This window comes from Schistocerca cancellata, chromosome 6 (genome assembly GCF_023864275.1).
Source record: "Schistocerca cancellata isolate TAMUIC-IGC-003103 chromosome 6, iqSchCanc2.1, whole genome shotgun sequence".
Taxonomy (NCBI): Eukaryota; Metazoa; Arthropoda; class Insecta; order Orthoptera; family Acrididae; genus Schistocerca; species Schistocerca cancellata.
In genome coordinates, this window is record NC_064631.1 from 687,883,467 (window position 1) to 687,899,126 (window position 15,660).

The window sequence follows — 15,660 nt, forward strand, 5'->3', positions numbered from 1 at the left end:
TCTGAGCTCAACATATACTGACTCAGTTTTTCAGGCTAGCAGATGGGAAGTTGCTGCACTCAAAATGGAAACCAAAGATCATCGCTATATTCCTGATGACAGTGTTACGTTATGTAATAATGTGTATATAGTGCGTGCAGTGTCAGTGAGTGAGAAATGAGTTACCATCGCAGCACTAGCCTTTTACGTTACTAAGGAACCTCTTTGCAAAATAGTATTGAACACTAGGGATAAACCGTATGAGGTAGCACAGCTGTAAGCCGACTGGCCTTGTATTCACGCTGATGAAAGTTCCAGTCTTCATATGGACATCCTAATTTGCGTTTCCTTTGGTTTCCTCAAATTACTGCGGGAAAATTGCGGGGTGGTTCCTCCTACACTGAAGGGCCTAAGAAAGTGTTATAGACATGCGTATTCAAATACAAAGGTATATAAACAGGCAGAATATGGCACTGCGTTCGGCAACGTCTATATAAGATAACAAGTGTCTGGCGCAAATTTTAGGTCGGTTACTGCTGCTAAAATGGCAGGTAAACAAGATTATCTCCGACATCGCTGCGGTCGGAAAAAGATCCTGCAATAACGGGACCAACGACGCCTGAAGAGAATCGTTCAACGTGACAGGAGTGCAACCGTTCTGTAAATTGCAGCAGATTTCAGTGCTGGGCCATCAACAAGCGTCCCTTGATGACTGCACGAGAAAAACCTTATGCCTCCCCTGGGCCCGTCAACACCGACATTGGACTGTTGATGACTGGAAACATGTTGCCTGGTCGGACGAGTCTCGTTTCATATTGTATCGAGAGGATGGACGTGTACGGCTATCGAGACAACGTCATGAATCCATGGACCCTCCATGTCAGCAGGGGGCTGTTGAAGCTGGCGGAGGCTCTGTAATGGCGTGGGGCGTGTGCAGTTGGATATGGAACCCTTTATGCGTCTAGATGCTACTCTGATAGGTGACACGTACGTAAGCATCCTGTCTGAGCACCTGAATGCATTCATGTCGATTGTAGATTCCGACGGTCTTGGGCAATTCCAGCAGGACAGTGCGACACCTCACACGACCAGAATTGCTGAAGAATGGCTCCAGGAATACTCTAATGAGTTTAAACAGTTTGCGGGGCATCAAACTCCCGAGACATGACCATTATTGAGCATATCTTGGATGCCTTGCAACGTGCTGTTCAGAATAGACCTCCGTGTCCTAGTACTCTTTCGGATTTATGGACAGCCCTCCAGGATTCATGGTGTCACTTCCCTCTAGCAGTACTTCAGACATTAGTCTAGTCCATATCACGTCGTTTTGCGGCACTTGTGCGTGCTGGCGCAGTGGTTAGCACACTGGACTCGCATTCGGGAAGACTACGGCTCAAATCCATGTCCGACCATCCTGATTTAGGTTTGCCGTGATTTCCCTAAATTCCTTTGAAACGGCACGGCTAATTCGATGAGACCGATTACCTCACTGTTTGGTCCTCTTCCCCCAAATTAACTGAAAAGAAAGAAAGAAAAAAAAGAAAATCCGCTTCCGGCCATACTGATCTAGGTTTTCCGTGATTTCCCTACATCTCTTTAGGCAAATGCCGGGGTTGGTCATTTGAAAGGGCACGGCCGACTTCCTTCCCTAACGCTACCGGACTGATGACCTCACTGTTTAGTCCCATCCCACAAATCAACCAACCAAACTCCAACCAACATACTGGAACGAGTTTTCGATTTAAAGCCCGCTATTGTTGAAAAAAAAAAAACGGGAGTGCAGGAACGAAAACTAAAACATCTGGAATTGACTGCAGAACTTGCATTTTTTGTGGCTTGACTGCAGAGTGCCCATATAAGACAATTCAAGGCGAGAAAAGTTACTTCTGATTTGAAAACAAAATTGCATTGTAGAATTATAATGACAGTTTCCCAAGCGTTTTGAGGTTACTGCCAATGTTATGACTGTTTTCGAGCTACTTTCGAGACCGTTTGCAATTTGAGTTGAATGTGTCCCGTGGATGTGAAGATGTAACTGATTGATCTGCAGTGTAACTCCCATTTTAAAGATAAATCCTTCTACGCTGAAATGCTCAAGGAGCCCTTTGTCGCTTCCCTCAGAGGAAGTTGGCACGCCTTCATAGTGAGTTTGAAAAAATACTACAACATTGCTAACAACATACACGTGTTGAAGATCTTTTTTCGATTATGAAACTAATTAAGTCACGATTACGCAGAAACCTAAATGCGAAAATCTGTGACATTGCCTGCGTCTGCCTGTATGCCAATAATTTGTACCACATAACAAATATATTATTTCTTCAACTAGCCCAAAATAATTAAATAATGCTTGTTAGTGATCTACGTTGTTGAGAAGCTGCCATTTAAATGCGGCGTATTTGCAGTTTCCCCCTCTCTCCCGTCCTCGTAGTCTGGCAGCGTGGTCTGGTCGCGGGGCCAAAGTGCTGCAAGGATGGGCGCTATGGCACTTGTGCCAGGGCTGACTCGTGAGCTGAATTCTTGGCCAACCCCTGTCTAATACAATACAAGTTATTCGCTGATGTCCTATCACAAGTTCTGTCATCCTGTCCTTTCTACTGGTTAATAGTATTTCTCCACATTCTTTTCATTGTCGATTCGACTTTGGAGCACCTTATTTCTTACCTAATCAGTCCACCTAATTTTCAGCAACCTTCTGTAACGCCACATCTCATACACTCGTATCCTCTTCTGTTCCGATTTCGCCACAGACTATGATCCACTTCCATACAACACTGTACTCAAGACAAATATTATCAGATATCTCTTTCACAATTTAAGGCCTACATTTGATACTATTTTTGATGAAAAATGAGCTCCTTGTCTACACTGGCGCGTTTCGTATATCCTCCTTACTAAGCAGGCCACATCATGCATTGATTTGCATGCAAGGAAGCAGAATTCCTTCACTCTGTCTATAACATGGTCCTCAATTTTGAGAATAAGTTCGTCGTCGCTGCTATCGTTTACGCTGCGCCTCAGTATTTTTGTGTTTCTTTGTGTCAGTCTCAAACCAGATTCTGTGCTCATGAGGCTGATTGTCCCCTCTAATATGTCTTGCAATTCCTCCATTTTCTGTGGCCGAGCGGTTCTGGGCACTTCAGTCTGGAACCGCGCGACCGCTGCGGCCGCAGGTTCGAATCCTATCTCGGGCGTGGATGTGTGTTATGTCCTTAGGTTACTTAGGTTTGAATAGTTCTAAGTTGTAGTGGACTGATGACGTCAGATGTTAAGTCCCATAGTGCTCAGAGCCATTTGAACCATTTCTTCCTCCATTTTCGCCAAGGATAGCAATGTCAACGATTGGTATCACTGATATCCTTCCACGGTGGATGTTAATCCCATTTCCCAATATTTCTTTTAATTTCTTGGTAGATACGTTTCGACATAAAAAAGTGTCCGAGCTTTCACGAACGCCACAGCTTCAAAATTCAGCACAGGAGTACAGCTTGTGAGTCACCTGTAATCGCCAAAGATTCACAGCCCTAGGTACCTTCCTTACAAACAGGGATAGCGAGTGGTTCTTCAGATTTGTTTGCGCTGTTCCCTGTGCCGCGGATGGTCAAATAAGGGACGCCTGCCTCCGTCCCCATCCACAGTAGCGCTGTGGTCCAGCCGTGTCTCTCCGTCTTCAGCAAGCTGACGTGTTGGCGAGAGCACGGGGGACAACTTGCTGCCTTGCCTCGCCTTTAAAGCGCGGCAGTTATGCGCGGATATATGGCGCCAGCGGTGGCGGAATTTCGGAAATTAATTTCCGCAGCGCGGCTGACAAGGAAATTAGTGCCTCCTTTGATGTACGAGGCATCCGGCGCTCTTTCATAAGGGCATACCGGGCGTGACGCGGCAGCGCTGCGGCGCGGTTCGCACGGCGTCGCCCTGGGCCCGGCCCTACATACCCAGTTTCAAACGTGAATGTCCTGTAAACGATTACGTGGCATTCGAAAATAAAACATAAATAATATCACATGACCCGACAACAAGCAAGCAGATGCAAATATCGCATTAACCCATTCAGACCTGATTTTTTTCTGAAGGAAGGAAAAATTTTCCTTGCGTCGTAACGCTCTTAGGTGATTTTTTAATGATTTTAGATGCAATGTTTATACAAAAATATGTGCCCGTTTTCAAAACGTACTCTGTACACTTCACTTCATTTTATGCATTAAAATAACTATTTAAGAAATATTCTCTTTTGTCATAAATAGTACAATGACCACACAATAACTACCATTCAAAATAACAATAACAATATTCAGTTATACAGCGGACTATAGCGAACCAACACATCAGTGTCTTCCGGTGGTTACGAAATGCTACGCACTGCTGCATTGACTTCTGGTATTTTCATAGTGATGGCCAACAGCTGGTAGAACTTGTGCGTGATGAACAGGTTGAACATTCACAAATGTGTACCTCATGTTTGTACTGGGGAAAATACTTCTGTTACAGCTAAAATACAGCGAAAGTTAATGTGCACAATTGTAGCCAGAGGGTCTGAAAAGGTTAAGAAGATAATCATTGATCACTATTTAGGAACATTCTACTGGGTTGTGTAAGTAGGCTGTTTAGATTTTTGTTGGTAACGCTACGTAGCGCTCTGTATGAAAATCGCCGACTGTGCTGTGTGTGCCGGCCGCGGTGGTCTCGCGGTTAAGGCGCTCAGTCCGGAACCGCGCGACTGCTACGGTCGCAGGTTCGAAACCTGCCTCGGGCATGGATGTGTGTGATGTCCTTAGGTTAGTTAGGTTTAAGTAGTTCTAAGTTCTAGGGGACTGATGACCACAGATGTTAAGTCCCATAGTGCTCAGAGCCATTTGTTTTTGTGCTGTGTGCAGTCTGTGGCTGGTTGGCGTTGTTGGAATATTCGCTATTGTAGTGTTGGGCAGTTGGATGTGAACAGCGCGTAGCGATCGGCATTTGGAGGTGAGCCGCCAGCAGTGGCGGATGTGGGGAGAGAGATGGCGGAGTTTTGAGAGCGGACGATTTGGACGTGTGTCCGTCAGAAAAAGGAAATTTGTAAGAATGGATGTCATGATCTGATATATGTATGTATTATGACTTTTGACCACTATTAAGGTAAATACATTGTTTGTTCCCCATCAAATTCTCTCATTTGCTAACTATGTCTATCAGTAGTTAGTGCCTTCAGTAGTTAGAATCTGTTATTTAGCTGGCAGTATCGGCGCTCGCTATATTGCAGTAGTTTGAGTAACGAAGGTTTTTGTGAGGTAAGTGATTCATGAAAGGTATAGGTTACTGTTAGTCAGGGCCATTCTTTTGTAGGGATTATTGAAAGTCAGATCGCGTTGCGCTAAAGGAATATTGTGATATTGTGTGTCAGTTTACTGTTGATCGGAATAAGTAAAGAGAGAAATGTCTGAGTACGTTCAGTTTTGCTCAGCTGTTTGAAACCAAATAACGTAAGAGGTTTACCAGCATTGTCATTCTTAATTTTTCAAAGGGGACGTTTCAGTTGTTATAATTAAAGTGCAGCTATTCACGGAGGTGCAATGTAGACTGTAATTATGGTATGGCAGCGAAGCTTGGCAGTATGCTAATGCGCTGACGCAGAATCAGTTTACGCGGGAAAACAAGTTAGTTTTAATTGTGGCCGCCAGGTGCGAATCTGGCGCTGTACACTTTGTATTCCGGCGTAACGACAAGCGCCGACGCGATCAAGAACGTAACCGCAGAGAAGGCTGTGACATGACGTCAGCCAATACTACGCTGAGTAGGACCGCACCAAGACAGGGGCGTCCTCTAACCGAAGAGAATACACTACTGGCCATTAAAATTGCTACACAACGAAGATGACGTGCTACAGACGCGAAATTTAACCGACAGGAAGACGATGCTGTGATAGGCAAATGATTAGCTTTTCAGAGCATTCACACAAGGTTGGCGCCGGTGGCGACACCCACAACGTGCTGACATGAGGAAAGTTTCCAACCGATTTCTCATACACAAACAGCAGTTGACCGGCGTTGCCTGGTGAAACGTTGTTGTGATGCCACGTATAAGGGGGAGAATTGCATATCATCACGTTTCCGACTTCGATAAAGGTCGGATTGTAGCCTATTGCGATTGCGGTTTATCGTATCGCGACATTGCTGCTCGCGTTAGTCGAGATCCAATGACTGTTAGCAGAATATGGAATCGGTGGGTTTAGGAGGCTAATACGGGAAGCCGTGCTGGACCCAACGGCCTCGTATCACTAGCAGTCGAGATGACAGACATCTTATCCGCATGGCTGTAACGGATCGTGCAGCCACGTCTCGATCCCTGAGTCAGCACATGGGGACGTTTGCAGGACAACAACCATCTGCACGAACAGTTCGACGACGTTTGCAGCAGCATGGACTATCGGTTCTGGAGACCGTGGCTGCGGTTACCCTTGACGCTGCATCACAGACAGGAGCGTCTGCGATGGTGTACTCATCGACGAATGGCAAAACGTCATTTTTTTGGATGAATCCAGGTTCTGTTTAGAGCATCATGATGGTCGCATCCGTGTTTGGCGACATCGCTGTGAACGCACATTGGAAGCGTGTATTCGTCATCGCCATACTGGCGTATCACCCAGCGTGATGGTATGGGGTGCCAATCGTTACACGTCTCAGCCACCTCTTGTTCGCATTGACGGCACTTTGAACAGTGGACGTTACATTTCAGATGTGTTACGACCCGTGGTTCTACCCTTTATTCGATCCCTGTGAAACCCTTATTTCAGCAGGATAATGCACAACCACATGTTGCAGGTCCTGTACGGGCCTTTCTGGATACAGAAAATGTTCGACTGCTGCCCTGGCCAGCACGTTCTCCAAATCTCTCACCAATTGAAAACGTCTGGTCAATGGTGGCCGAGCAACTGGCTCGTCACAATACGGCAGTCACTACTCTTGATGAACTGTGGTATTGTGTTGAAGCTGCATGGGCAGCTGTACCTGTACACGCCATCGCCATCCAAGCTCTGTTTGACTCAATGCCCAAGCGCATCAAGGCCGTTATTACGGCCAGAGGTGGTTGTTCTGGAGTAGTAGGCCTGACTATTTGATTTCACAGAATGGCGTAGGAACCTCCCAATATATATATATATATATATATATATATATATATATATATATATATATATATATATATATATATATATGTGTGTGTGTGTGTGTGTGTGTGTGTGTGTGTGTTTCAATTCTAGAAGTGTTTAAGTACCAAATTACCTTTTACTACGTCTCTGTGTGAAAATAAATGTTTTGCAAACACTTAAGTTTTTACTGTGGGTAACAAGAATTTATCACGTCCAAGTAACCTTTGCTTTTGCTTTACTTGCCCTTAATAATTAGTTAAAAGCGCTCAGTATGACTGACATTTTCTTTGCTCCTGTCGTGGTTACAAGAAGGTGTCCCAACGAAGCTCGTTTTAGAAACAGAAACAGAGTGTCTTTCTTGGCAAGTTCAAATTCTGAACAGAGACAAAAAACAGTATAGTACATGATTACAAGATTAGTAGTGAAAATATTGAGTGTTTGAGGTCCTTAACACGTAGGCATCACAGCAGACATAGAATGACTTCAGAGGCGCGCTGACAGATCCTTATAGCTCATACTACAGAATAACAGAAATTCTTGGGAATTTTAAACGGGAATCCTTGGGAGAAACATGATGTAGATCTTGAGTAACACTGCTGGCTAGACTTAGAGAAGTTGCATTCGGGGTTGACTCTGCCAATATTTGGTGACTAGAAGGTATATCTCGAGTCGGCATCAAGCGGTCTAAGATAAAAGGGAGTAGGGGGCATACAGAGTCATATAGAGACTCGCTTTTCTCTCGCTCGCTACGTAAAAAGAATGGGAAAGAAAACTCATGATACTGATACAGTAAATGAGATTTGAACCATTTGAGATTTTGAAAACATGTTCCATCAGCTAGACAATGAGTTGTGCTTGTCTTGGCTGAGGCCTCCTACTGACTTAATTGGTGGTCTTCTTGATTTCTCTTCTTGATTTGTCTGATCTGAAGGACAGTCGGGTCCGGTGAACTGGAAGTTGCACGTTGGTGGAAATTGTTTTCTATATTAATTTGTCCTGCACGTTTCTCAGTCAGAGGCCACCTGCAAGTATCGTTATCAATTTTACCTATCGCCAGATTTTATTACACAGCTGAAGAAGTCATTTGGTAAAACGATTTTGTGCTTTCACATGAGGGAATTAATTCAATGGGGACGTAGTGGAGCAATTCCTGACTGTAAGTGAATTCACTGTTTTGGAGCAGGTTTGAACGATCCCGTAATCATCCTCAATGTCTGGTGGAGATGAATGTTGAACAGTTTGCGAAGTGGGCATTTTACCAGAATGGAGCGCAGTCTTCCACACAAGAATGGACGAGGGCAGGAGAGCTGATTTGTGGCGTATGCGTCCCAGATCCCCAGTTGAATTACATAACGTATGTATAATGTAGTTCCTGGTTCTGATTTTTTCAGCAATATTGGTCGGTCAAGTGTTTCCCGTATTAAATTGGACGACGAGCGTAACTCCCAAGTATTCTGAGGGATGGTTGTGTCGCAGTAGCAGATTTTCGAATCACGAGTTCATCATTAGCCAATTTCAATTTAGTCGACAATGGGCAATATACGTTATTCTTTTCAGCATTCGTTCAAAGTATTCGTGTTAGGAGACATACCCAGAGAAATTGTGGACAAACACAAATAGCAATTTTAGTCAATGCTAGATGCCAAAAGTAAGATTAGTACGGCAGTTTTGGCTGGGAGATCTTGATGGGGAGGTTCAGCTGCCTGATTGGAATGGGTTTCCTCCGTCCGCGCACAATAGCCCCTTCCCACGCGGTGTGTGTGAGTTGGCTCTCTAGAGTATCCTCTAAGAGTGAAAGTAAGCTGTTACATTTGCAACTTTAGATATTTAAACCACTACTTGCACTATTCAATTATTTCGCGCATTAGCTAACCCTGGTCTTCTGTAAAGGAGTAACTCTGTATCTGTTTATCGACTGCAAACTACTTCATTATTTTTTGAGTCAATTTGTGTGCTATTCGGGATGTATTCTTTGGGTTTCGGCTGAGCCGAACAATCAGGTCTCGGCCCTTCTCGCTAGGAATACTGGGGAGAGAGTTTGAATAAGCACTTTGCATCCTGGAGCGCACTGAGTAAGAAGACTTGTTTTGGAGACTGAAGACATTGTTGGCTTTCGCTGTACAGTGTGGTGGTAGGATGCAGTTTGGCCATGTGCAGGAAGACAACACTTGTAATATGATTTTGTCAATCACTCACAGCGAGCGCATGGTTCATGCATCATTATATGCTTGATACACATCGCGAAGTTACTGTAACTTGCACGATTAGAACATGTATCCCACATGTGGAGATATGAGATATGGTCTTCATGCCTTTATGAGAAGGGCATGTTTCGTGGCTCGATACAGAACCTGTTTGCTATTATTTCATACGAACGGTAGAACGGCTAATTTCACCACCCTCCCTATCAGTGAACAATTTCAATGTTTTGCGGTTTCTATCGCGTATACCTTGTTTGATTTTCTTACTTGTTGAAATTCTGTGTGCCACGTCTCTTTAGAGCATTAATGTTATACGTGCTACTGTGATTCACTTACTTTGGGAGTCAGTCATACGGATTTACATTCAAATACTCTTTAAAATCAATTTCCCCTTGCCAATCGCTTTCCTGTTTCGACGAATATATGCCGCCATTGCTTTCAGCAGTTAGCGTACGGCCATCCGAGGTGAAATGAACCGTTTACCTTTAGCAGTTAGTAGAATCATTATTGGCGGCTTACTGCCGTAAGTTTCAAAACTAGCCTTAATTACTTTGAACATCACACTCCGTGTTCTTTGCATGATCTTCCAGCGGAAAAGATAGGTGTTGGTGTTGAATCAGCAGGCAGAGCTGCAGTTCTTCTTGCAGTGTGAAGTGTAACTGTCACATGTAGTCGTGAGGTGCTATAGCAAACTGTATTCGCATTCCCACAGCACTGCAAGTGGCTCTCAGCCACGAAGCTTTATACATTTTTGGCGCATGGTAAGATGTTTGTTGCGGTTATTGTGGGTCACGTAAAGTCAGTTACCTTTTGCTATGTCTATTATACAGTATATCGTTGAGCAAGAAAGTAAGTGTTTACTGGCTAGGTGATTTTCTATAAACTCTTTGCGAGAAGTTGTCCCTTGACCAAAGTGTAAGAATGCAAGAAAGAAAACTGCGTGTTAATGTAAAAACACCGATAACTCACAATTGTAGATAAATTTGAAAGTGCAGAAAAAGATAAAACGCTGAAATTTAGTTAATGTTATATATGGAAAAATAAATGTAATTATGTTTTATTTATGTGCTACAATAGTCCAACAAGCCATATCCTAGAAAGTCCTTGATAATGAACTAGACTACTGGCCATTAAAATTGCTACACCAAGAAGAAATGCAGGTGATAAAGGGGTATTCATTGGACAAATATATTATACTAGAACCGACATGTGATTACATTTTCACGTAATTTGGGTGCATAGATCCTGAGAAATCAGTACCCAGAACAACCATCTCTGGCCGTAATAACGGTCTTGATACGCCTGGGCATTGAGTCAAACAGAGCTTGGATGACGTGTACAGGTACAGCTGCCCATGCAGCTTCAACACGATACCACAGTTCATCAAGAGTAGTGACTGTCGTATTGCGACGAGCCAGTTGCTCGGCCACCATTGGCCAGACGTTTTCAATTGGTGAGAGATCTGGAGAACTGCCAGGGCAGCAGTCGAACATTTTCTCTATCCAGAAAGGCCCGTACAGCACCTGAAACATGCGGTCGTGCATTATCCTGCTGAAATGTAGGGTTTCGCAGGCATCGAATGAATAGTAGAGCCACGGGTCGTAACACATCTGAAATGTAACGTCCACTGTTCAAAGGCCGTCAATGTGAACAAGAGGTGACAGAGACGTGTAACCAATGGCACCCCATACCATCACGCCGGGTGATACGCTAGCATGGCGATGACGAATACACACTTCTAATGTGCGTTCACAGCGATGTCGCCAAACACGGATGCGACCATCATGATGCTGTAAACAGAACCTGGATTCATCCGAAAAATGACGTTTTGCCATTCGTGCACCCAGGTTCGTCATTGAGTACACCATCGCAAGCGCTCCTGTCTGTGATGCAGCGTCAAGGGTAACCGCAGCCATGGTCTCCGAGCTGATAGTCCATACTGCTGCAAACGTCGTCGAACTGTTCGTGCAGATGGTTGTTGTCTTGCAAACGTCCCCATCTGTTGACTCAGGGATCGAGACGTGCCTGCACGATACGTTACAGCCATATGGATAAGATGCCTGTCATCTCGACTGCTAGTTATACGAGGCCGTTGGGATCCAGCACGGCTTTCCGTATTAGCCTCCAGAACCCACCGATTCCATATTCTGCTAACAGTCATTGGATCACGACCAACGCGAGCAGCAATGTCGCGATACGATAAACCGCAATCGCGATAGGCTACAATCCGACCTTTATCAAAGTCGGAAACGTGATGGTACGCATTTCTCCTCCTTACACGACGGATCACAACATCGTTTCACCAGGAAACGCCGGACAAACGCTGTTTGTGCATGAGAAATCGGTTTTAAACTTTGCTCATGTCAGCACGTTGTAGGTGTCGCCACCGGCGCTAACCTTGTGTGAATGCTCTGAAAAGCTAATCATTTGCATATCACAGCATCTTCTTCCTGTCGGTCAAATTTCGCGTCTGTAGCACGTCATCTTCGTGGTGTAGCATTGCTAATGGCCAGGAGTTTATGTCTCTGAAGTTACAGAAGAATACTCCTACTTTTGTTCTGGGAGTGAAAAGCTACGGACGTATTTTCTTTTAGAAATCAATCTATGTAAGTGTCTTTTCGCAATATATGTATTAAATGTAATTCGGAGAAGTCTGCGGAGGGTTTCGCTAACCCAACGAGGAAGCTTCATTCGAGGAAACTAGTGTCACGAACTGCGGCAGTCATTGAAAAGGCTCAGGCGCTGGTTTCGGAGGCCCCGAGGCAATCGCTGAGGAAACTGACGTCAGTACTGAATGTCAGCGAGCGGACAGTGCGTCGGGTGGATGAGGAAGACCTCTTACGAGCATTTAGTACAAAACTGGCTCTCGGATAACGTTGAGACGTTCTGGTCATAGAAGTTCTGGCTCCCGAATAGCCCGCATTTGAACCCCCTCGACTGCGTGTTTAGAGCGATGTCGAAAGTGTTGCAACTTAGACGAGGCAACCTAATGTAGCATCTCTACGCACAGCTATCGGAGGAGCATTCACGAATACGGACAGCGCTGTTTTAAAGAGTCTTGCGATCGCTTCAGGAGAAGATGGGAGGCGGTTATTTAGGCTGAAAGGTTTTACGTCGAGCGATGTTACTGTTGAAAGATATCACTACTTATAAATAAAAGATATAAGTAAAAGAATTTTCATTTTAATTTGCATTTTGTTTTAATAAATTTGCTTTAAAAAGGTAGTTTCATTTGTCCGGATTTAAGCGCCGCACCCTGTATATATAGGCGACATACACTGTAGCGCCAAAGAAGCTGGTATAGGCATGCATTTTCAAATAAAGAGATATGTAAACAGCAAGAATAGGACGGTGTAGTCGGCAACACAACAAGTTTTTGACGCAGTTCTTATGTCGGTTCTGTTGCTAAAATGGCAGGTTATTAAGATTTAAGTGAGTTTGAACGTGGTGTTATAGTCGACGCACGAGCGATGGGACACAAACCTTAGAGGAAGCGATGAAGTGGGAATTTTCCGTACGACGATTTCACGAGTGAACCGTGATTTTCAGGAATCCCGTAAAACATCAAATCTCGGAGATTGCTACGGCCGGAAAAAAATCCTGCAAGAATGGTAACAACGACGACTGAAGAGAATCGTTCTATGTGACAGAAGTGCAACCCTTCCACAAATATCTGTAGATTTCAGCGCTGTACCAGTAACAAGTGTTAGCGTGTGAACCATTCAACGAAAAATCACCGATATGGGCTTTCGAAGCCGAAGGACCATTCGTGTACCCTTGATGACTGGACGACACAAAGCTTTACGCCTCGCCTGGGCCCGTCAGTACTGACAATGGACTGTTGATGACTGGAAACATGTTGCCTGGTCGGACGAATCTCGTTTCAAATTGTATCGAGCGGATGGACGTGTACGTATATGGAGACAACGTCATGAATCCTTGGACCCTGAATATCAGCAGGGAAATGTTCAAGCTGGTGGAGGTTCTGTAATGGTGTGGGGCGTGTGCCGTTGGAGTGATACGGGGCCCCTGATACGTCTAGACATCTATCTGACATGTGACACGTACGCAAGCATCCTGTCTGATCACCTGCATCCATTCATGTCCATTGTGCATTCCGACGGACTTGAGCGATTCCAGCAGGACAGTGCGATACACCACACGTCAAATAGTTGCTACAGAGTGGCTCCAGGAACGCTATTTTGAGTTTAAACACTTCCGCTGGCAACCAAACTCCGCAGACATGAACATTATTGAGCATATCTGGGATGTCTTCCAACGTGCTGTTCAGACTAGATCTCCACCCCCTCGTATTCCTATGGATTTATAGACAGTTGTGCAGGATACATGGTGTTAATTCCCTCCAACATTACTTTAGACATTAGTCGAGTCCATGCTGTTTCGTGATGCGACACTTCTGCGTGCTAGCAAGTGTAGACAGGTGTACCAGTTTCTTTAGCTCTTCAGTGTACCTATTGTTTCAGGGCATATCCGGACTTAACTCTTACAGGTAATCGGTACTCAAAACGTAGCACTGAAGTTAAAAATGTAGGTTACTGTAATGAGGAGTAAACAGTGCAGTGTCATGTTTGTGCTGTGTGGCGATGAAAGAAAAGAGAGCGTGTAGCCAGGTGCCGGCACACAGCCTACTGCTCTGAAATAGCTCGGACGGGGCCACTGGGATAAACGTCTCCGTCCGACAGATGGACCACCATCAACAGTGTCACATGCCCTGATTCAATGAGACACTGCGGAAGGGAATGGCATTTAATCTCGGACATTGTGGCAATGTTTGGCCATCTGGAACTTTACTACATCTTCACCTCCCTTCCCCCTGCCGGTGGAATACTGTTGTTGTTGTGGTCTTCAGTCGTGAGACTGGTTTGACGCAGCTCTCCATGCTACTCTATCCTGTGCAAGCTTCTTCATCTCCCAGTACCTACTGCAGCCTACATCCTTCTGAATCTGCTTAGTGTATTCATCTCTTGGTCTCCACGCTGCCCTCCAATACTAAATTGTTGATCACTTGATGCCTCAGAACATGTCCTACCAACCGGTCCTTTCTTCTAGTCAAGTTGTGCCACAAACTCCTCTTCTACCCAATTCTATTCAATACCTCCTCATTAGTTATATTATCTACCCATCTAATCTTCAGCATTCTTCTGTAGCACCACATTTCGAAAGCTTCTATTCTCTTCTTGTCTAAACTACTTATCGTCCACGTTTCACTTCCATAGATGGCTAGACTCCATACAAACACTTTCAGAAACGACTTCCTAACACTTAAATTAATACTCGATGTTAACAAATTTCTCTTCTTCAGAAACGCTTTCCTTGCCATTGCCAGTCTACATTTTATATCCTCTCTACTTCGACCATCATCAGTTATTTTGCTCCCCAAATAGCAAAACTCCTTTATTACTGTAAGTGTCTCATTTCCTGATCTACCGGTAATTCCCGCAGCATCACGCGATTTAATTCGACTACATTCCATTATCCACGTTTTGCTTTTATTGATGTTCATCTTATACCCTCCTTTCAAGACGCTGTCCATTCCACCCCCCAAGGAATCGAACCTGCTGTCTCTGAGTGGAGCGACACCGCACAGGCGAGCGTTAGCGACCCCGCAAGATGCGGGAGAAAGTCTGCATTTCCCGTGGGAGAGGAACCTACGTAGCGGGTCTTGGCAGACGCGGAGCCCTCTGTGGCTGAGCTGAGGAATTTGGTGGTGCGCGTTAGCTGGTAACCAGGGGGCCAGCAGGGACCGGCGTATGGAATCTGGAGGGCAGGGCCGCATTGCCGGCGCGTGCGCAGATAGCATCAGCTCAGCGCCGTGGTGCCGGCTCCAGACCCCCCGCCCCCCCCCCCCCCCAGTGTACGTCCGTCGGCTGCTTGTGGCGCCAGAATACCTGCTCAGGCACTGGGCCGGTGGACGTAGTCGAATTACGGGCAGCGTATAAACGAACTGCAAACCGTGCTCTGGAGAAGTACGTACCGAGTAAGTGGATTAAGGACGAAGAATACTCGGCGTGGTTTAATAACAAAAATCGGAAATCGCTGAGTAACCAAAGACTGTTGCATTCTCGGTTCAAAAGAGAGAGCGTAAATGACGATACGGAAATGTTAGTAGAAATCCGTGACTCTCTATAAAGATCAGTACGCGAAGCATACAGCTACCATCGTCATAGCGTAGCAAAAGATCCTGTTGCGAACACGAGAAAATTTTGTCCTACGTAATATCGATAATCAGGTACATCTACATCTACATGGATACTCTGCAAATCACATTTCAGTGTCTGGCAGAGCGTTAATAGAACCACCTTCAGAATTCTCTATTATTCCAATCTCGTACAGAGC

At 45.0% G+C, this 15,660-nt stretch overlaps 1 protein-coding gene across 1 annotated transcript in view; it reads right to left on the reverse strand.

Annotated features, from left to right (window-relative positions):
- The window catches only part of LOC126088477 (ras-related protein Rac1-like), a 170,713-nt gene extending 155,613 nt beyond the window's left edge, over positions 1 to 15,100 (reverse strand). The window contains exon 1 of the mRNA XM_049906618.1: positions 14,977 to 15,100. Coding sequence (XP_049762575.1) covers positions 14,977 to 15,100 — 124 coding nt within the window. The remainder of the gene's footprint in view (positions 1 to 14,976) is intronic.
- Between the last annotated feature and the right edge of the window lie 560 nt (positions 15,101 to 15,660).